We start from the raw sequence: 22,945 nt of genomic DNA, 5'->3' as shown, positions 1-22,945 counted from the left end.
CGCCCTCCACCCCCTCCTTGTCTTCTGCAGACTTCCCCTCCAGGAGCCAGCTCAGAGTCTTTTCTGTGGAAAGGCTTTCTAGCTCTCTAGCCATTGGAGGGGCCCTTCTCTAGCCCCCTCCCCAGATCCCACTGCACGCCTGTGCTGTTGCACTGGTTCAGATTGAGTGGGACTGCCCTGGTGGCGCAGTGGTTAAGAATCCGCCTGCCAATGCGGGGAACATGGGTTCGAGCCCTGGTCTGGGAAGATCCCACATGCCATGGAGAAGCTAAGCCCATGCGCCACAACTACTGAGCCTGCGCTCTGGAGCCCGCGAGCCACAACTACTGAGCCCACGCGCCACAACTACTGAGCCCGTGTGCCACAACTACTGAAGCCCGTGCACCTGGAGCCCGTTCTCCGCAACAAGAGAAGCCACTGCAGTGAGAAGCCCGCACACTGCAACGAAGAGTAGCTCCCGCTCGCTGCAACTAGAGAAAGCCCGCGCGCAGCAATGAAGACCCAACACAGCCAAAAATAAATAAATTTATAAAAACAAAACACTGGGTGGCTGCATCTCTGCCTCCGCCATCAGACAGTGCACCCCAGATGGGGTGTTTTTAGTCTGCTCTTTCGTCCTGCTTCTTCCCGGGATCTCAGACGTAGAAGCCCTCAGGGAATGTTTGTTGAATGAATAACAAGAGGAGGACTCGAGAAGTAAAAGGATCACAGAGGTAGTTCTCATGAGGGCAGCTGAAGGCAGAGGCCCAGTTGAGGACATGAGAAAGAGGCTCAAGACAAGCCATGGAAGCTCAGAGTCAGAGGACAATGGCCAACTTACCAGGCCTCTGTCACCAGTCCAGGTCTTTCTGATTTGAAAGAGAGGCTGTGATGTGACTCAGACAGAGCAAGAGCCCAGCTGGTGGCCAGGGCAGGGTTGTGCCCAAGGACAGCACACCGAGCAGCTGTTTCCTAGGGCAGGGCTGGGCAGGAGGGTGGGGTAGTGCCTGAGGACCCGGGCCTGGGAACCAGTCAGCCCTTGGTTTGAATCCCAGCTCCACCACTTACAACTTCTGACCTTGGGCACCTTTCTGGGCCTCAGCTTCCTCATCGGTAACATACTACTGATAAACACATCTTCCTCCCACGCACAACTGGATGAGAACTACGTGTAGTCAGAAGGTCAGTGCCTGGCAGATGTTAACTGACAAATACAGGGTTTGGGTTTTCTAGCACCATTTCTATTTACTTAACAGCATTCAAGGGGCTGGCAATCCGTGGCTATCGATGGGCCAAACCTGGCCCTCTGCTTGTTTTTGTAAATAAAGTTTTATTGGAACACGGCCACCCCTATTCATTTACATATTGTCTGCTTTTTGTGCTATAATGGCAGAATTGAGTACCGGCAAAGCCTAAAATATTTAATATCTGGCCTTTTACAGAAGAAGTTTCCCAACCCCTGATCTAACAAATATAACAAATATCTTTGAAGCACCACCCCTGTGCCAGGCCTTGTGCTATTATTTTTATTGTCATCAGAGCCTCCCTCTTGGCTTCTCTCATATTTCTTTCAAAATCCAGAAACTTCCATTGTTTCTGACCTCTTAGCCCAGTTGAGATCCAGTTCAAGCTTATGCCCTGAGCAAGCCCATGAGGGCATGAAGGAAAGGAAACCTCTCCTGTTGAACACCTACTGTGTGCCAGGTTCTCTACAACATTTTTTTCATTTGATCCTTACAGCTGTCCTGTGAGAGCAGGTTCATTACCCTGCACCTATATTAGAGCCGTTAAGGTCCGTGGGTGCAGTAAAAAGATCTCAGTCTTGGAAGACAGCCAGAATTCTGACTTTCCCACTACCTAGCTGTGTGACCTTGGGGAAGTCACTTACCCTCTCTGAGTTTCAGTGTCTTTATTACAAAATGGGGATGATAAGAGTGTTTATGCCAGAGGTTTGTTCACGAAGCTCCTGGGACATAGTGCGTACTCACTGAACATGATAGTAAGTATATGGTATCACTATGACTATGGTTACCATTCCTCTATAAAACAGGAATATTAGTATCTGTTAGAAAGAGCTGCTCCGAGGCTACGGAAGGGATTGTAAAATGCTGGTCAGTGGCTTGTTAATTTTCCTTTGTGGTTTGATCGTGCTCGGAAATTAAGGAGAAGTTTCTGGACCCTCTGGAACTGAGGCAGAGGCTTCAATGAGAGAATTGAGCGGAGCCGCTGTTGCCTCCAGAAAAAAAACCTCCAATTCCCTGGGCAGAGCGTGAGGCTGTGTTGAATGACACCTTGTCCCTGCCTCAGAGGAAGCAGGGTGGGTGTGCGTTCTGTGAATCAGCAGAAAGTGGGAAGGAGACGGGTGTGATTTCTTATTTTCTCCTTGCAGCGTGGGGCTGCTCTCAGCACCTGGGGTACTCTCCATAGAGAATGCAAATGAAGCTTTGCAGAAAAACACCTTTGTGTGCAGCCCTGAGAATCTATTAAGCCAAGCGAACCTAATTATGTTCACAGCGACACCCTTACTATTTCCTCTGTTTCATCCTTCCTGGAGAGGCTGCAGATGTGGCTCCTGGAGGTGACCATATGTTTCCATGAGAGAAGTAGGAGGCTTGGTTCATTTGGTTACCAGACATCTCATAACTGCCAGCTGCGGGCTGGGCCGCCTGCCTGGGGCTGGGGAAGCACATTATATATCTCTGCACATAAGCAGATGCTCCATACCCACCAGGGTGAGCCCAGGGGAAGGCCCAGGTAAAGGGCGTGACCAAAAGAGGGAGGAGAGGTCAGGGAAGGCTTCTTTGAGGAGGTGGCATTTCAGGTAAGCTTGAAGATGATGAAAGGACCCATGAGCCACAGGGGAAACAGTATCCATTCCAGCGCGAAGCCCACATGTCCTGGGAAGCTCTGGTAAGGATCTGGAGAGGTCGGGAGGAAAGAGATGGTGCAGATCTTTGTGGGCTCCTACAAGGCCAGGACTGGGCTAGCGGGTCATGGGGGGGCTATTAAAAGCTTCTGAGGAGGGAGGAGACATATTATGTTCCTGAAGGGTCACTCTGGTGGGCAGCAGGGCACCTGGGCTTGAGGAAGCCATGCTGGGGGCTGAGAGGAGGGCTGGTGTCTTAATTTGGGATCCCCCTTAAAGCAGACTCTGACACAAAGGTTTCGGTGCAAGTAGTTTGTTTAGGGGTGATCCCAGGATGTTCTGGGAAGGAAGAAGGGAAGAGGGACAGAAAGGGAAGAAAGCCAGTAAAGCGCAGGGTGATGAGCTGTGACCACCTGGACCAACTGGAATCCTGTTGTGGACCCTCCAAGAGGCGTATGGAATGAGACTCAGAATTGTCCTCTTGAGGGGAGGGGAAGCTGGGGTTTTATCCACAAGCCCTAGAAGGGTCACTTCTAGGGCTCAGCACTTCCAGCCTCCTTGGACAGAGAATGCTGTCAGGCAGGGAGACGCAGGAAACCAGCAACAGGGGCAATAACCCTTGGGCTGGTGGTGTCAGGGAGACCTCCAAACTAGGCCAAGGGCAAATGGGCTGACCCCTCCCAGCACTTGCTATAGCTGATTAGGAGAAAAGGCAATGGTTGCCAAATGTGTTGGGCAGAGCAGGGTGGACTTTGGTTGGGGAAGGGACCCTGTGAACTGGTAGAGAATTCTGGAATGTGTGGAAGGATTGACGTTGTCTGACCACTTCTGTGTACTGCTCCTGTGAGCTCACCATTTTTCTTTCAAAGCCTGAAATTGGCTTCAAACAAAACACTTTCTTAGATGGGATATGAGAATTTGGAATCATCTCTGGAGGATGCCCCCTATTTGTAGGCATCCATGCAGAAGCCACAACTCACCCAGGGGGCATGGAAGAAAGGAGGGAAAGTCGGATAGAGCTGGAGGAATGCCAGTGTTGAAGGAGTGGGCTGGAGAAGACCAAGAAGGAGTGACTAGTGAGGTAGCTGGACAGCCAGGAGTCAGGCCCTGGAGGGAAGAGGGCTGTCGGGCAAGGCAGCAATTCTTGGAGTCAAAGACTAAGGGGTGTCTTGGGGAAGGCATCATAGCTTAGTGAGGAAGTATGATGGTCTGGAGAAATCCAGCTCCACCCGCAGTGGCTGTGTGATCACGGACAAGTCTCTGAACCTCTCTGAGCCTTGGCTTCCTCAGCTGAGGATGACTCTGTTACCCACCTGGTATGGTAGCTGTGGTGATTAAATGAGCCATATATGGAAAAGCTTAGCAGTGCTTCTGGCACATATTAAATGCTTAATAAAACTTTCCCCTCCTCTTCCTACTGATGAAGATGGTGGTGAGGATGATGAAGATGATTAAGTGGTATATGTAGTAAGGAGGGTACACGCCAGATGAGTTGCCGACGGGAGGGGAGGTCCTAGTGACAGTGCGAATAGATAGTTCTCTGCAGAAGATTGGCTGTGCAGGGGAGAAAGTTGGGACAGCAGTTTTTAGGAGACTTGGAACTAAGGGAGCTTTTCACGTAAAGATGGGAGAGAAGTGAACATGATTTGATGCTTATGGGATGCAGCCCACGGAGAGGGGAGACCAGTTGACCTGATGGAGAGAGACTTGGGTGAGGCTCCTGGAAGCAGAGCCTGAGACGAGGATTCTTGTGAACGCTGTTTATTGAAGGAGAAGGAATCAGAGTCCACAGAGGAAGGAGCTGAGCAAGGATGTGACCTCAGGCAGAGGCTTGGGGAGCCCCAGGGCACGCCTGCACGACAGAGGGAGGGGCTGGAGTAGGTGTTTTTATGATTTTACTACATTTTTATATGTCCTTAAACACTTTAGAGTAATGTTTTATGTTTTGAGCATGTACATAAAGGTATTCTACTGTATATTTCCTTCTGAAGCTCTTTACTCATTGTTTTGAGTTCATCCTCATTGGTAGGTGTGGCTCCAGGCCATTCACTTCAACTCCGTACAGAATTCCATTCACAGATTACCACCATTTCCCAACGGCAAACATTTAGATTATTCCCAATTTTTCTGGAGTTAAACAAAAGTGCTGTAATGACCACTGTTGTAGTGTATAATGTTTGAAAGGTGATATGACTTTCATATAAATATAAAATGAAAACATGTCAATTTATTGAATTCATTCACTAATGAGGAAGCCAGTAAGATGTTAGAATCAGCTCAAAGGACAATCTGATGAATAGGTATGTATACAGGCAGTCAAGAATGCTGAAATAAATTTTCTTATAAATGCAAAACTGGTTGATATCTATAGAGCAATAATATAATGTTCGGGTTCTTCTTTTCTACAGGATGCACTCAACTGGTACCTCTACCAGACAACATTTTTTGCATTTTTATGGATAAGAATCATTTGCATTCCACCTCACAACCATTAGGATTGTTACTATCCAAAAAAAAAAAAAGAGAGAGAGAGAAAGAAAACAAGAGTTGGCAAGGATGTGGAGAAATTGTGCACCGTTGGTGTGAATATAAAATGGTGTAGACCCTATGGATAACAATATGGCAGCTCCTCAAAAATTAAAAATAGAATTACTATATGATCCAGCAATTCTATTTCTGGGTATATATCCAAAAGAGTTGATAGCAGGGTCTTGAAGAGATATTTGTACATCTGTGTTCATAGCAGCATTATTCACAATAGCCAAAATGTGGAAGCAACCCAAGTGTCCATCGATAGATGAATGGATAAACAAAATGCATTATATGCATACAATGAAATTTTATTCAGCCTTTAAAAGGAAGGAAATTCTGATACATGCTACAACATGGATGAACATTAAGGACATTATGCTAAGTGAAATAAGCCAGACACAAAAGAAAAAATACCGTATGATTCCACTTCAGGAGGTACCTAAAGCAGTCAGATTCATAGAATAGTCAAATTTCATAGTAGTAAAATGGTGGTTGCCAGGGGCTGCAGGGAGGAAGCAACAGGAAGTTATGGTTTAATAGATACAAAGTCTCAGCTCTACAAGATGAAAGGAGCTCTGGAGATGGATGGTAGTGACGGTAGCACAACAATGTGAATGTGCTTAATGCCACTGAACGATATACTTTAAAATGGTTAAGATGGTAAATCCTATCTTACGTGTATTTTACCACAATTTAAAACGATTTAATGATTAAAAAAATAAGTTGCACTAATATCACTTTTGTACAGCTTACAAAGTTGTAAAATAGCCTAGTCAAAGACAAAGGCACACATTTCTATAGAAACAGGTAACCCTGAGGTCGACTAGCCAGAACCCAGGATGCCATTGAAAGAACGTTCGTTTGCCCATTTCAGAGTCTTTAAAATTTCCTGCAGTATATATGTCTTCTTGTGCATGTGGGAAAGTTCTTTATAGTAAATATCTTGGTATAGAATTGCTAGGTCATAGGATATGGATGATCAGATTTCTTCCTAAAATGTGTATCTTACTAGTCTACACTCCCAACCAGCAGTATAAACAGAAACCCAAATGGCCAGGAAACGAATGAAAAAATGCTTGACTTCTGTAGTAAACAGGGCAGTGCAAATTAGAACAACTTTGGGAGCATTTCAGACTTAGCAGATTTGCAAAAATTCAAAATCTGCCTTTATCAAGTGTTGGCCATATATTAAATTACTGAGTCAGGTATAACTGATTGAAGAATTCTAAAACAGGCAGCTGGGAAGGAAAAAAAGAAGCAAAAAACAAGCCCTAAATAGAGAGCCCCAAGGCCAATTTGCCCTTGAAGAAATAATGTCAGATCCTTCTTTAAGATTCATGGAAAAAGGAGTGTGTACATGTTGGAATGGAAAAGGATGTTTAGAGAATAGATTTTAAAACCTACCTTTCGTTCAAAGTGTTCAGAATTTTTCCAGCTTTATTGAGGTATTATTGAGAGTTAACATATGTAATTTTAAGGTATACAACATGATGATTTGATGCATGTATATACTGTGAAATAATTACCATAAGTGTGTATGTGGTGATAACTTTTAAGATCTACTCTTTTAACAACTTTTAATTATATAATATAGTATTGGTAATTATAGTCACCATGCTGTATATTAGATCCCTAGAATTTATTCATCATACAGCTGGAAGTTTGTACCCTTTGACCACCTTCACCCATTTCCCCCAACCCCCTGGCCCTGGCGAGCACCACTGTACTCTCTGAGTTCAGCTTTTTTAGAACCCACATATGAGTGAGAACATAAAGTATTTGTCTTTCTCTGTCTCACTCATCTCACTTAGCCTAATGCTCTCAAGGTCCGTCCACACTGCCATAAAAGGCAGTGTTTCCTTCTTTTCTATGGCTGAATAACATTGTAAAATGTGCCATATTTTCTTTATCCCTTTATCTGTTCACGGACATTTACGTTGTTTCCATGTCTTGGCTATTATGAATGTTGCTGCAGTAAACATGGGGTGCAGATATCTCTTCAAAGTAGTGATTTCATTTCTTCTGGATATATACCCAGGGATGAGATTGCTGGATCATATGGTAGCCTAGTTTTAAGTTTTTGAGGAACATCCATACTGTTTTCCATAGTGGCTACACCAATTTATATTCCCACTAACAGTATACAAAGGCTCCCTTTTCTCACACCCTTGCTAACATTTGTAATTTCTTGTGTCTTTGATAATATCCATTCTAACAGATGTGAGGTGATACCTCGTTGTGGTTTTTAAAAAAAGTTTTATTGAAGTATAGTAAATAAAACAGTGGAAAAATCAAGAAAGTGATAATTGCCACAGATAAAGTAGGATTTAAGATAGAAACATTAATTGAGGCAAACATACTTTTAAAAAAATTAACAAGGAGAAGCCGTAATTCTGGGACATATATGGGAATGAATAACTTCACATCAATATAAAGAAAACCGGTTTAAATTCTATAGCGAAGCTGATAGGAACACAATAGTAGTAGGAGGCTTAAACTCATTTTTCTCGAGATTTCACAGCTAAAGTAGTCAAAACAGTTTATTGAGTAGACACATAGAGAAATGTGTATGTTACCGAGTAAACATTATCTCAGAGGCACATGAAAGTTTTACAAAAATTGATCATATTTTAAGCCATAATGAAAACTTCAGACCACAAAGATAAAATCCTAGATGTTATGTTCCCTGGCCACAGTCACAAAAGGCTACATTAATAAAGACTCTTTTCCAAATAATTCTAGGGTAAAAAGGAAAATCAAATCTTCAGTTGTAGAATATTTTAAAAATATTTCTCTGATACAGCTACAGTCCTCCTCAGGGGGAAAAAATCATGGTTACAGAGCCGGACTTCTCACCCTCAGCACTGTTGACATTTTGGGTACATAACTCTTGTTGGGGAGCATTCTGTGCTCTATAGGGTGTTGAGCAGCATCCCTGGCCCCTCGACCCACTAGACACCAGTAGCAGCAACCCCCTCACCCAGTTAAAACCAAAAACATCTCCTACATGGCAAAAGTGTCCCTGTTTGAACCCCTGCCCTAGCTACTTCTATTATTAAAAAAGAAAATGTGAAAATAAGTAAATTGTTTAATTTGAAAAGCTAGATAAAAAGCAACATGATAACCCGAAGTTAATATTAAAGAGAGAAAAGCAAAATTTAATAATGATCAGAAAAGTTGTCAGATTGACTTGTTTAAATATAAAAACTGGTTCTTTGGACAGTTAAAAATATATCATAAACTTTTGAGAAGGAAAATTTTAAAAAGCAACATGCATTCACAGTATTACAATTGAGAATGGGGATTTAAAACCATAAAGTAGGTTAAAAATATGGTAATGTTATCCTAATTTTATGCTACTGGTATTAAAATCTAGATGAAGTATACAATTTTCTAAATATATGTGTGTGTATGTATATATGTATATACATACATATATATATATATATATATATATATATATATATATATATAAAACCAAACTAACTCAAGAGAATGTGGAAACTAAAATAGACCTATTAGCCATAGCAAATATTGTAAAAATCAATCTTTCAAAAAGCCCTGAGCCTCAGATGTTTTTATGTCTAAACTCTTTCAGTTCTCTAAGGAAAATAATCATTTCTTTGTTATTTATACTCTTCCAGGACATAAAGAAAAAGAGAAACAACTCAGTTCTTTTTCTAAAGCTGACCATCACACACAAAAAAACCAACATTTGACAAAGATAACCCGAAAAAATGGAAACTGACACGTAAAAAAGAAAGTTCCTCAGAAATGAAGAAATGCCAAACAAATTCAAACAAATATATATACAGGCAAGGATAGCAATGTTCATATCAGACTCCACTGAATTCAAGGCAAAAATTAGACACTTTATAATAATACTAAAGTTTAATCTGTTACGAAGATATAATTGCCAGTTTTCTTTTTGCAATAAAAACCAACATCAAATTCCCAAAACAAAAACTTTAAGCATTAAAGGGAGATTTTGATGGAAGCAGAAAATTGTAGGCAACTTTGAGAAACCAAAGGAATCTAAATAATATAATCACCACTGATAGGACAGAGAAATGTCACACTATTATATTACTCTGCAAACACAGCTCCCCTTTGCCCTTAAATACTGTGAAATATATACAAATTTTAAACATATTTGGGTCTTAAAGGAAACCTGCATAAATTTTCAAAAGTGCAAATAGTACAGATCATATTCTTAGATCACGTTTGTTACTAGAAATTAGGAGCAAAAGAAAAGAAACAACAAAAATTTTGACCTCTTTGAAATTTCAGAACTCGGACTTCCCTGATGGCACAGAAATTTCAGAACTCGGACTTCCCTGGTCACAGTGGTTAAGAATCCGCCTGCCAGTGCAGGGAGACATAGGTTCAAGCCCTGGTCTGGGAAGATCCTACATGCCGCAGAGCAACTAAGCCCACGAGCCACAATTACTGAGCCCAGGTGCTGCAACTGCTGAAGCCCGCGCGCCTAGAGCCCGTGCTCCGCAACAAGAGAAGCCGCCGCAATGAGAAGCCCGCGCACCGCAATGAAGAGTAGCCCCCGCTCACCGCAACTAGATAAAGCCCGCGCGCAGCAACGAAGAAACTACGCAGCCAAAAATTTTTTTTAATTATATTAAATTTAAAAGAAAAAGAAATTTCAGAACTCTTCTTAAACATCTATTGGATGAGAGAGGAAATTAAAACTGAAATTTAAAAATAAATACATCAAAAAGAACAATAATGAAAATCTCACGTGATGGAAGTCTGAGAAATGTTAAGGTCATGTTCAGGGGAAAATTCATAACATGAAACCTATTTCTAAACATTGAGAATGAAAATACTGAATTGAAAATGCGACCCAAAATTGGGGGGGAAGCAACACTAATAAATATGTAAAAATCAGAGGAAGAGATTAATAAAGATAAAATTAAATATTAAAGAATTAGAAAATGGGGCTTCCCTGGTGGCGCAGTGGTTGGGAGTCCGCCTGCCGATGCAGGGGACACGGGTTCGTGCCCCGGTCCGGGAAGATCCCACGTGCTGCAGGGCGGCTGGGCCTGTGAGCAATGGCCGCTGAGCCTGCACGTCCGGAGCCTGTGCTCCGCAACGGGAGAGGCCACAACAGTGAGAGGCCCGCGTACCGCAAAAAAAAAAAAAAAAAAAAAAAAAAGAATTAGAAAATGGAGAAGGAGTAGACCTGATAAACAAATTTGAAATTTGATTCTTTTGAGGAGAAAAAAAAAATCCCACAAAATAAAATAGAAAACCAATGAGACTCCCTAACGAAGAACAAGTAAAAGGAAAACACAGATACTGGATATTAAAAATTAGAATTTAACCACAAATTCAGAGGAAATAAAAATAATTGTAAGAGTATGCAAATTGGCATGCCTCACTGAACAGTGTGTGTGTGTGTGTGTGTGTGTATGTAAATTTTAGGTAAAAAGTGTACACTATTCTAAATGTGTTTAGTATGAGAAATGCCTGTATATAAAAATTAGTAGCTTTCTTTATAGTCTAAAAATAACCAGTTAGAAAATATCATGGGGAATAGATAATAAGAAAACGACTGACCTGTGGGGGGAAAATGTGCAAACTTTATTAAGGGATTTATTTATTCTATGTATTTAACAAACCCTCATACAAGGTAGGGCTTATTATGTGCCAGGCAGATTTAATCCTTAACAACCCTAGAAGGTAAGTTTAGTCATTATCTAAATTTTTCAGATGAAGAAACTGAGGCACAAAGAGGTTAAGTAACTTGGCCAAAGTCACCCAGTGTATAAACAGCAGAACCAGGATTCAAAATGCACTCGGCTTCCAGCTTCTATGCTCTTTGCTATCACGCTGCATGGTGAATAAATGCAAAGATACACCGTGTTCCAGGAAGGAAAACCCAGTATCATAAAATGATCTCTTCACAGCTGGACTGGGCTCTCTAGCAAGGGCTGAGATGCTGACTCTCTGTCCAGGGTGAATATCAACAGAATGGCACCCCCCAGAGGTGCATCTAATTGTGCAGGTGTCAGAACAGAATGGACACTCACCTGTGGGCGATCCATGGGGAAGCCACAGCTCAGAGGGGACCCCCTCCTCTGAGTCTGGTACATACACATGCAGATGTGCTGGTCCTTTCTAACTCAGCATGCAATCTCCTCTTCTCTCAGATCCAGGAGATGGTCCACTCAGAGGTTGCTGCCTATGACTCAGGCCGACCAGGGCCCCTGCTGGGCCGCCCGGCGATGCTGGCCAGCCACATGAGCGCCCTCAGCCAGTCCCAGCTCATTTCTCAGATGGGCGTCCGGAGTGGCATCGCCCACAGCTCCCCGTCACCCCCAGGGAGCAAGTCGGCGACCCCCTCTCCCTCCAGTTCAACTCAGGAGGAGGAGTCAGAAGCGCATTTCAAGGTACGTAGGGATGGAGATGCAAAGGCTTAAGATGCCCTCCTGTCAGCAAGGGGACAGGCCCTGCATGGAAATGGTCATCACCTACTTCTAGAAAAGACTACAAGAGTATAACTATACCCTTTGCTGGAAAAAAAAAAAAGGAGGAAAATTCTGGATAAATGTGATGTCGTCTTATGCCTGAATAGCCAGTGGGTCATTTCAGTGGCATTGATGGCATTGGCAATATCCTCAGGGCCACGTCTTATGACCGCTTTGGCCTTTTTGGCCCACTTTGGAGGACCACAGAGATGGGTGGTCCAGCAGCACTCTGGGCAGCATTGCAGGATGGAGCACTAAAAAGGACTCCCCCACCTTGGGGGCATGGCCCAACCTGTATCCCTGGAACCAGGGGTGGTCCTGCCTCTTCAAGAACACGTCAGGGATGAGAACTCACCATGTGTCCAGGCTCCCATCCTTTCTTTGCACTGACTCTAGATCTCCCTCCCTGTCGAAGAGCATCTTGTTTTACGAAAACAGAGGCCCCGAAAGGCCAGAGGTGGATGTGCTTGCCCGGAATCTCCCAATGAGCCGCCGGCAGAATCAAGGCTTGATTCCACCACGCCTCCCTCCCTTTCTTCTTCATAAGGGCCTCTCACCCCTTTCCACGTGGCGGCCCTGCAGAGGCCTGGGGCAGTAACCGTGGCACCCATGCCATCCTGCAGGCACCCTGACCTCCGGGCTGGGGTGGGCACCTCTGGATCCTGGTCCAGCTACATCCTCAGGATAACTTGGTCTCTATTGTAGTCCAGGCGGGGGCAGTTTTAATTTAATTTTATTTTTATTTAACAAACCCTTCTAAAACTCTTTCACGGGCCAGACACTATTCTAAGGACACGACAGGAATTAATCCACGTAATCTTCATCGCAACCCTATGTGGTAGGTGCCTTTATTATCTTCGATTGGCAGATGGGGAAGCTGAGGCACAGAGAGGTTAAGTAACTTATCAAGTGTCATAGAACCGGGATTTAAACCAAGGTGGTTGTAGTCTGGCTCCAGCATGTGTGCTCTTAACCACCTGCAGTGCCTCATCTGCTCAGCTGTCCCTCGATTACAAGGTGCATCCATCCGCATCTCCTATCCTGTCAGAGCCTTGCCATGGTGCTGTCAGAACTAAGGCCTGGGGAGGCAAGTGGCTGCAGAGAAACACTCAGGAACAGAGCCAGTGTGGCTACAGACTGCCCCTCACCGTCCCTCAGATGTGCAGGCCCGAGTCTTATCCACTGGCCCACAGTTTCCTTATCAGTTCATGGTGTCGCCTTCATTTCCTTGGTGCATAGAGCCATGGTCTTCACGGCAGGATCCAGGGCCTTTGACCAAAATCCCTGGTCCCTGGGTGGCCTGGGAGTCCTAGTTTGTGGTGGTGGTGGTGGGGGAGGCGGTATTCCCACCCGCTCCACATCCTGGAAGCCCTAAGTGAGGTGCTCACAGTATGGTGGTCCTGGCGTCTGACTGCATCAGAGGCCAGGTGTCCAGGGTGAGGCCACACCTGGCGACAGTTACATTAACCTCACTCCATCCAACCACTTCAAAGGGGGGGTCAGGGGGACTAAGCCACTGGTCCCAAGTCACACAGCTGAAATGTGGTGGAAGAGACTGATCTTATGTAATCAAGGATAATCTTTGGGCATTATTTGTGATCACAGGAGGGGAGAGCTGTTAAGAAAAATATATCTATCCAAAACTTGGAAATAGTCCAAGAACGGATAACTGCACATTCTTTCAATGGCATAGTACAGCACTGTCTAACAGACTCTCAAAAATGATCTGATTCTCTGGGAGATTGTGCCTTTGTTTTGATTCCTCCTTCATTATTGATTAGGGGGTTTTATACTCTGTAAAGGAAGATGTTAACTGGGGGGAAAAGCAATGAAGATGTAAACGGTTTTTGTCTGATTACAAGGCAAATGAATTTTTCCCTGTAGAGACACAAATGACTTCTGTCCAGTACAAAAGACTAGAAGCCCCAGAGGTGATAGTTTTATTGCTCTCCAGGGCATTAACCAGTTTCTTTCTCTTGTATTTCTTTGAATCAACTTTACCATCATGCTGATTCTCATTGATGAGTTAAACAAAAAATGCAGTACTAGATTTTTAAAAAAAGAAAAGAAAAAGAAAGAAAATAGAAAAACCCAGCGCTCATACCCAGGACATGTGTGCATGCATGTGTGTGTGTGTGTGTGTTCAAGCCCGGGGGGAGCGTGGCCAGCCCCCAGGTGCTTCCTGTGTTTAAGCAGGGCTGGACAAGCAGGGAAAAGCTGAAGAAAGTCCAGCTCTGCCTGAGACTGGGTCGGGTCCCCTTTGACAGGAGGTCCCGGGCTTCTCTGATTTCTGACTCCTCTCACCCGGGCAGATGTCGGGAGAAAAGAGACCCTCCGCCGACCCCGGCAGAAAGGCCAAGAACCCAAAGAAGAAGAAGAAGAAGGACCCCAATGAGCCACAGAAACCTGTGTCAGCCTACGCGCTTTTCTTCAGAGACACTCAGGCCGCCATCAAAGGACAGAACCCCAGTGCTACCTTCGGGGACGTGTCCAAAATCGTGGCCTCCATGTGGGACAGCTTGGGAGAGGAGCAGAAGCAGGTGAGCCTCCATCCCTTTCTGGGCCATCCCTCAAGCCTTTGAGGTCAGACTTGGAAGGTCTGGAACCAGGCCCAGCCTCTGGAACTAGAGACTCCTGCAGAGGTCTTTGCTAGGCTCAGTTTGCCCATCTGTAAGCTGGGGAGGTAGGACCCTTCTGATTTGGCTGTTTTGCAGCTGCGTTCACTAGCGACTTGGTTAAGTGGAGAAAAACACTGGACCTCTGCTTCCTCATCTGTTAAATGAGAACAGGCATCTTCATCCATCTTGGCCTCCAACTCTAAAAGTCTGGGGTCCAAGCCAGAGCTTTCTTATCTGCTGACTAGAGGCCTGTGGCCTCCTCTCAGGGGCCTGCAGGGAGAATAAGAGCAGAGCTAGCTCCGAGGTAAATGCCAGTTACCAGCCCTGTGAACTCAGGCTGACCACCTGACCTCTCCTCGATATTGCCCACATCTTGGATCTTTCAGGCCTACAAGAGGAAGACCGAAGCAGCGAAGAAGGAGTATCTGAAGGCTCTGGCAGCCTACAGGGCCAGCCTTGTCTCCAAGGTAACACCTGGAATCCCTAGGTCCAGCCCTGATAAGAATGGGGCCACTTGAGGGATAGAGCAAGAACCAAGGCGGGAATGGTCAACACCATAGGTCTTGGAAGGGATGGATAAGACCAATGTAGTCCCTTCTCCAGTGCACCACCTCTGTGCCAAGCTCATGCTTTACATGCATAGTGTACATGCATCTCATTTAATTCTTCCAAGAAGAACCTGTTGCACAGCGGAGTTAAGCTACCTGCCTGCGAGTGGCCAACTTGTTAGATGGCTGTACCAGGATTGAGACCCAGTTTTGCCAGTCTTCAGATGTGGCCTTTCCTCCTGTCCTGCACTCTCTGCCTCATTCCTTAGCACCAGCACTGCAGGAGGCTCAGTGTGGCAGTGGTTGTGTGGTCCACGGGGGGCAGAGGGTGGTCTGGAAGCTGCTACAGAGGACGTGGCTTCTGGGTTAGGCCATAACAGGCCAAGCAAAGAGGGTGTCCCAAATCAAGGGAACAGCCCACACTAAGGCACAGAGGCTGGGGAGAAGCCTAAGTAGAGGATAGCCCAGCTGGACGATGCTGGCCCCTCAGGCCAGGCTGAGAAGCATGGGTTCTCCCGTGGGCAGGGGAGCCCCCAGGGATTAAAGCAGGGGTGGTTGGATGGTCAGAGCCAAGTGTGCTGGACCCTGAATTATCTCTGGTGAGTCCCCAGCTCTTTCCCCAGGGGCCTGAGAGCCAGCCAGGAGCCACGCCAGTGGGTGACAAAACCACACGATCTCGTGGCCCAAGTTCTGGCTTATCCACCTTCTCCAGAGTGACTGGTGTCTGTCTCCTTCCAGAGCTCCCCCGACCAGGGTGAGACCAAGAGCACTCAGGCGAACCCACCGGCCAAAATGCTGCCACCCAAGCAGCCCATGTACGCCATGCCAGGCCTGGCCTCCTTCCTGACACCATCCGACCTGCAGGCCTTCCGCAGCGGGGCCTCCCCCGCCAGCCTTGCCCGGACGCTGGGCTCCAAGTCGCTGCTGCCGGGCCTCAGCGCATCCCCGCCACCGCCCCCTTCCTTCCCTCTCAGCACCCCCCTGCACCAGCAACTGCCACTGCCGCCCCACACCCAGGGCACCCTCCTCAGCCCACCTGTCAGCATGTCCCCAGCCCCCCAGCCTCCCATCCTGCCCGCTCCCATGGCACTCCAGGTGCAGTTGGCCGTGAGCCCCTCACCTCCAGGGCCACAGGTAAGCAGGGTCCAGTGAGAACGTGCCCCTAGGGGACCCCTTGCAGAAAGGGGAGGCAGCTTGGGATTCCAAATACTGGCCCTGCCACTCACCGGCTGTGTGACCTCAGCCTTAGCACCTTACCTCTCTGAGCCTCAGTTACTGCAACTGTGAAATGGGATGAGTACACCTTGCCTGAGATGCTCTGGCTGCAGAGAACAGTTGGCAAGTAGCCAGACAAATTCTTCAGATTCTTAGGGTATCTCAGGCCCTCCTCCCTCAGCCTCTGTCCATTTCTGCTCTCTGGCCGGAGGAGTTGAGGCCACTGTGGCTTCTGCTAGATCAACCCTAGCTCCTGGCTCTCCCCAAAGCCTTTGAAGCCAGATCCCCCTAATTGCTCCACAGACACTGGTAATTCCAAGACTTGCTTGGCCCTGGGAGGTCACTCAGCCCAGGAAACCCATTTTACAGAGTGGGAAACTGAGGTCCAGGAAAAGAAAGTCTGTCACCCCCTCCCCCCCACGTAGCTAAGAGAAGGGTTGAATTTTCCAGAACGTGGTCTACTAGGGAAAAGAAAGAAGCGTTCCAGGCAGAGCGGAGATTTCTCATAAGCCGGGGAAATGTCTCTGCGAACACGCCCCCGTCCCCTTTTGCTGCCTGCGATGCACCCCGTTCGGTCTCCTTTGCTCACCGCCTCCTCCTCCCCACCTCGGCAGGACTTCCCTCACATCTCTGAGTTCCCCAGTGGTTCCGGATCCCGCTCCCCTGGCCCATCCAACCCCACGAGCAGCGGAGACTGGGACAGCAGTTACCCCAGCGGGGAGTGTGGCATCAGCACCTGCAGGTCGGCCCTCACCCCACTCGCCCACCCTTGGTGCTGCCTTTGTCCTGCCTACACGTGGAGCGTGAGGATGGGATGCCAGGGTGGGAAAGGACAAGGGGGACACTGCAGGTCACTGTCAGCCCTGCAGGAGGGCCTCGTGGGCACCAGGTGCCCGTCGTCTTCAGGAGAGGACCAAAGCAAGGCCCCAGAGGGACTCAGCTGGTCTGGTGCCAGGCCCGCAGGGGAAACTAAGGCCTGTCTTCACTCTTGGTTTTCCTTCCATCCTGTTTTTTTTCACAAGTGCTTGACATGGCACTCAGAGCCAAGCCATCTGTCTTCAGTCAGCTTCCTCAGAAGCAGAGCTTGAGGCAGGGATTTGGGTGTCCTCGATGATGTATGCATGTTCAGGGAGAACCTGCAGGAGAAGGGGTTGGGGAGGGAAGCAGGCCAGGGCAGCGGGGGAGCTTAGCGAGGGCGTGGCCTCGGCTGGAGACTGGCTTCAGCCTGATCCCGTGGGAGCTCTGGGCACCAATCACAGCACAGACTTGGTCTCATTTTGAGGTTTGAGCTTTTTGTATCCGCTGAGGACCAGGTGGTCTCCTGCCAGGATTCCAGGAGGGGTGTTCGGTTCTGCCCAGTGGATAGTCAGGGAGGGGCCAGGAAAGACCCTCGTTCATCCTCAGAGGGGCAGCCGAATCCAGGGAGGCCGTGAAGGGCCAGGTGTGCCCCGGGCCTTGTGTCCAGGCCCTTGAGGGCCAGGGGGGCGCCTGGGGCGGGGTGGAGGCGTCACATCCACTCTGACAGCCTCTCCTTTCTCCCCCAGCCTCCTCCCCAGGGATAAATCTCTCTACCTCACCTAAGCCCGCCTCCCTCTCCTCCCTGAGGCTTGCTGGAAGGGCACTGCTCAGAGCCTGAAGGGCTGACAGCAGAAAAGAGGCCTTGGCAGGAGGCAGGGTACCGGAGAAGAGAGAGCAGTGACACGACCACGGCCCCGGGCTGAGTCTCTTCCTCAACCTCCCACCAGACTCTGCAGAGGCAGCGCCCCGCCCGCCGCCAGCCCAAAGAACCTGCAGGAACCTTCCGCCCCCTGACCTGCTTGCTCCAGGGTTACTGTGGACCCTGCTCCTCTCCCTGCCACCGTACCCTATGTCGGGACGCCTGGCCCCAGCCCACAGTCGCGTGAGCCGCCCCTGGACGGATCACTCTGCAGCAGAAACCCGCCCCCAGATGCATAGGGCAAGGGCCAGCTCAGCCCCAGATGTGCAAATACGGTTTTACAGTGCGAACAAGACATTATGAAACTCATCAACGGTTGGCTCCGTGTAAGTACTAGTTGACTACGTGTTTTAGGAACTGTGCTGAAGACACCTGTAAAATTATTTTGTTGCGGGGTGGGGAGGGGTGGGGGGAAAGTAGATTCCTTTAAGGTAAAAAACATTTTCTATGACCCTTAGCACATTTTTTTAAGTGTTATCTTAAGGGAGATGTGCACGAAAGAAGCGGCCAAACCGTTTCATCGTCTGTACAGCAGGAACCGGAAGATTTATAGCCACACTCAGAGACATTGCGCTTTTTTTTTTTTAATCATACGTTTATTTAAAATGGCCAACAACGACTTCTGTCTATTTATAAGGAACAACTGAGAACAAAAATGCAGTTTATCACAAAGTGTGCGTGCTTTGGGGGCTTGGTTTGGGTTTGGGTCCTTAATGTTTGCAGCCGTTTTCTGACCCTGCAAATGTCTGCCTCAGTGCCCAGTGCTTCTCTCGAATTTCTTTATAATAAAACTTGTGAAAAGTTGGCAACAAGCCTGTCTCTCCTTACACTTGGTAAGCCAGGGCCAGGCCTTCTGGAGTGGACTTTGGTGGTGGCTTCACCAGGACAGAGCCCCTGGTGTCAGTCAGATTGAGGGCAAAGTCCCACCTGCCCTTTCCCCACCCCCAAGGGTCTCTATGGGTGACAGAGCCCTGCTGGCCTCAGTCTTCCCATCTGTAGAAATGGGATAATGATGGTGTGAACACGTAGGGTTCTCATGATGATTCCAGGCGCTCTGGCATAGAGTGCTGGCCACACAAGGGCCCTCATGGGCAGGTGACCGTAGTGAGTCCCTACTGACCCCTCCCTCGCCACCGATGGGGCCTCTGACCTCTGGAAGCTTCCAGTCTGGTGGAGGTGAGAGGTGGGTTCAGGACAGCAGGAGCCCAGGGCAGGCAGAGGGACTCCTCCAAGCCTGAGTGTAGCCAGCATCCCAGACAAGGAGGGACTCTTAGCCAGGTTTCCTGACAGATTTTAGGGGATGATACTTCCCAAAAAAGTAATAATTACGTGACTACTTTAATTATATCGGGAAAAATCACAATCGCTGGTGTAGTGGAGCTTTGGGGAGACTGCAGATTTTGCGCCCCGTGACACAGTTATTTTGAGGAGGGTGACAGGTGCTGGCACCCCAAATCAGGCCCATGACCCAGACAGAGGAGGCTCCATGGGCCTGGCCCCTCGTTCTCCAATCATGTAGCCCCGCTTCGCCCAGATAACAGCTCCCGGGATGAGGCGCATTTTCTCTGTGGGCAGTTTCCTCACTGGAGGGCATTTTGTAATCCACTTTGGAAAAAGAAAAAAAGAAAAGCCAGCCAAACAAAAACAACACGCTGTCATGTCAGTAGCATCATTGCGATGTGAAGCATAAATATTTCATGTGGTCACAATTTCCTTTCCTATATGTGGAGCTTGTCAGTAACACACTGATGACTTAGTTTAATGTTCGACTCTTGCTTCTACATTGGAGAAAACAGCATCATTGGGATCCATGCAGACAGCCCCAGATAACAAGAGTGCAAGGCTGGGCTTCCCTGGTGGCGCAGTGGTTGAGAGTCCGCCTGCCGATGCAGGGGACGTGGGTTCGTGCCCCGGTCCGGGAAGATCCCACATGCTGTGGAGCAGCTGGGCCCGTGAGCCATGGCCGCTGAGCCTGCGCGTCCAGAGCCTGCGCTCCGCAACTGGAGAGGCCACAACGGTGAGAGGCCCGTGTACCACAAAAAAAAAAAAAAATAGTGCAAGGCTATCGGATTCTTGCTCTCGAGGCGGACACTCCTACCTGCCCCGCCGCCCATTGCTGCACCAGGAGTTCAGGATGCCTTTGGACACACCCACATGCCGAGGCTGGCCTCTCTCTCAGCTGCAAGGGACAGTCAGAAGCACCCAAGCAGAGTCTGAATACTCTGCCTACATATATCAGGAGGTGGCCAAGCGGGTGCATCCTGTGGCCCCAGGGAGTGGAAACAGAGCCAATGGTCAGTGGAAGGTACAAGAAGGCGGATTTCAGGGCCGTGGAGTCCACGATGCTAACTATAGTGGATGCTGTTGATGCCTCCCCCAGGTCGCTTTATGGGCCAGCACCCATCTCCCAGCTCCTGACTGGTGGCCGCTCACAGTTCTCAGCAGCTCCCTTTGTCCCAGTCATTGCCCTGGACCAGGAGGGGATGCCCCATTCCCCAGAGCTACCCTCAGCTAGTGATCGAATAATGGAGCAGCCAACTCCTTGGTACCACTCATGCTCCAGAGCTCCCGGGGGATCATGATGCAACAGGTCTCCATCCTTGCTTAGCTGCTTCTCTACCCTGCCCTGCTTACCTCACCCCCTTTTGAGAGCACCCACCTGGTAAGCTTCTTCACCCAGAGATCCCATCTCAGGCTCTATTTCTCGGGTCATGGACCTACCCATCCTAGCTGAGCACAGTGAGGCCACACCAGTAAAGTTCGTATTCTTTCACTGGCTCTGGCCCTACCTTCAAATGCAAGACTTTCAGCCCCTGAAACCAACTCAAGCTTCACGCAAGGGGGATCTAGGTTCCCACATGTTCACAAAGAAATCCTCTCCCCTAAGAAGTCCTCTCCCCAGGAAGCAGTGTCTGCCGCCGCCTTCCAACTCTGGCCTGAGATGATGTTGGTACAGCCCGCGGAGTCCCGGGGAGCCCGATGCCACACCCGCTGTAAAAGCACTGAGGCCTCTGCCCAGATGCCCTCACCCTGCCCCTGTGCTCCCAAACCTGCACCCCGGGCTCCACAGCCTCAGAATAGACCAGGTACCCCTGCAGCCACTGCGTCCCCGCTATGCCAAGGCCAGTCTATGGCCTGGGCCCGCCATACCTCGAGGTCATGTGCTATTGCCTGGACCCTAGTGCAGTGGCCCTGACATTGTGAGGACCCTCAGCTCCTCTCTGCAGCTACCTTCCACGCCCAGCCCGCCCCCTGTCTGTGAAGCTGGCCCCAGAACCAAAACCGTTCGGCCTTCCTGGTGCCAAGTGCCCGCTTCAGCGGCATCCATCTCCCAGCCCCACCAAGCACATTGGAATCCTAGCAGGGCTCACAGCAGGGGCAAAGGCCGAGCCTCCCACCCCGGAAGGAAGGCATGGCTGGTCCTAAGATTGCCCAGTGGTAACCCCTCCCCCCAGGGCTACGTACAGATTTCCACATTAGATCCAATGTGGGTAACATGGAACGGATGGGCCTTCCAATTAACTTTCGGAGTCCAGGATGCGAAAATTCAATGTATTCATTCAACAGGAATGCAAATAACCAAGGAGTTACTCTCTGCCAGGCCCTCCGCTGAGCACCAGGGAGGCCAAGTGGAATCGAACACAGATTCTGCCAGTCTAGGAGCTTAAGGCAAGCTAGGGAGGCAGAGGATGAAAACAGTAATATTTAATTAATTGTAAAGTTATAATTTCATCTCATAAATCATAAAAATATAAAATTAAAACTACTATGTGGCCAGTGCAAAAAGAGGGAGCCAGGAGAATGCAGAAGAGGGGTCCCCAGTCCGGCTGGTGTCTGCCAAAGCTTCCTGGGTAGGTGACATCTGGGCTGTGCCCTGCCCAGTGACCAGGACTGAGCTGGAGGACTGGCCCGTGGCTGGAGAGTGCCGTGCTTCCCTGACCCCAGACACCAGAGGCTGGCTCTGTGGCTGTGATTCTCCAAAGGGGAAGCTGGGCGGGGAGGGATACATTCAGAGTATGGGATTAACAGATACACACTATGTATATAAAATAGATAAACAGCACGGATTTACTGTAGAGCACAGGGAACTGTATTCAATATCTTGTAATACCCTATAAAGGAAAAGAATATAGACATATATACATGCATAGCACATGGGCACACACGCCATACACGTCACATACCACACGCCCACAATGCCCACGCACACACCCCTGGCTAGTACATAATACAGGAAACTGTACCTTCCGGTGTAGAGATTAAATAACAACAATAATAATAATTTCAAAGAACTTTACATGTTTTTTTTTTTTTTTTTGCGGTACGCGGGCCTCTCACTGTTGTGGCCTCCCCCATTGCGGAGCACAGGCTCCGGACGCGCAGGCTCAGTGACCATGGCTCACGGGCCCAGCCACTCTGCGGCATGTGGGATCTTCCTGGACCGGGGCACGAACCCGTGTCCCCTGCATCGGCAGGCGGACCCCCAACCACTGTGCCACCAGGGAAGCCCTACATGTATTTTTTAACTCCGTATTACTCACAGCGACTCATGGAAGAGGAGACTGTTACTCCCCACAAGTCACCTATGAGGAAATGGGGAAGGAACTTGCCCAAGGTCAGGTGACCCGTAGGAAGCAGAGCCAGGATTCTCCCAGGCAGGCTGTCCCTCATCACAGTGCCGTAGCCCTTCGTCTCTCTGGCCCGTTTCATGCCACATGCAGGGGTTACCTGGGCCTCCATCCTCCCTCCTCTCCAGAGGGAAGATGTTCCTGCTGCCAGAAGGCACCCCTACCCACTACCCGCCTGCCCATCTCTGCCCATCTGACCTTGACCGTGCTTGATCTGCCATTAGAGCTTTGCAGTGGAGGTAGGCTGCCCTCCAGAGGTTCCTGTTAAATACAAAGCGGGTTAATTGGCACTCGTTCAACGCATATTTAACGAAGTCCTGTTAAGTGCCAGGCACTGTGTGTGGTGTTGCAACACAG

The 22,945-nt window shown here is 48.4% G+C and overlaps 1 protein-coding gene across 4 annotated transcripts in view; it reads left to right on the top strand.

Moving 5' to 3' along the window:
- The window catches only part of TOX2 (TOX high mobility group box family member 2), a 139,613-nt gene extending 121,368 nt beyond the window's left edge, over positions 1-18,245 (top strand). For 2 of the 4 annotated variants that reach the window (XM_082644556.1, XM_082644557.1), the window contains exons 4-9: positions 11,545-11,784; positions 14,175-14,402; positions 14,867-14,947; positions 15,767-16,162; positions 16,858-16,985; positions 17,788-18,245. In XM_082644556.1, the coding sequence (XP_082500682.1) occupies positions 11,545-11,784; positions 14,175-14,402; positions 14,867-14,947; positions 15,767-16,162; positions 16,858-16,985; positions 17,788-17,824 (1,110 nt within the window). In that variant the 3' untranslated portion in view covers positions 17,825-18,245. Of the gene's footprint in view, positions 1-11,544; positions 11,785-14,174; positions 14,403-14,866; positions 14,948-15,766; positions 16,163-16,693; positions 16,986-17,787 lie in introns of those variants that run through there. The other 2 variants (XM_082644558.1, XM_082644559.1) reach the window with 2 other exon arrangements.
- The last annotated feature ends 4,700 nt before the right edge of the window (positions 18,246-22,945 follow it).

The sequence above is a fragment of the Mesoplodon mirus genome, assembly GCF_964341445.2.
Source record: "Mesoplodon mirus genome assembly, chromosome: 15".
NCBI classification, from domain to species: Eukaryota; Metazoa; Chordata; class Mammalia; order Artiodactyla; family Ziphiidae; genus Mesoplodon; species Mesoplodon mirus.
The sequence above is the reverse complement of the archived record's forward strand: the minus strand, read 5'-3'. Positions and strand labels throughout refer to the sequence as shown.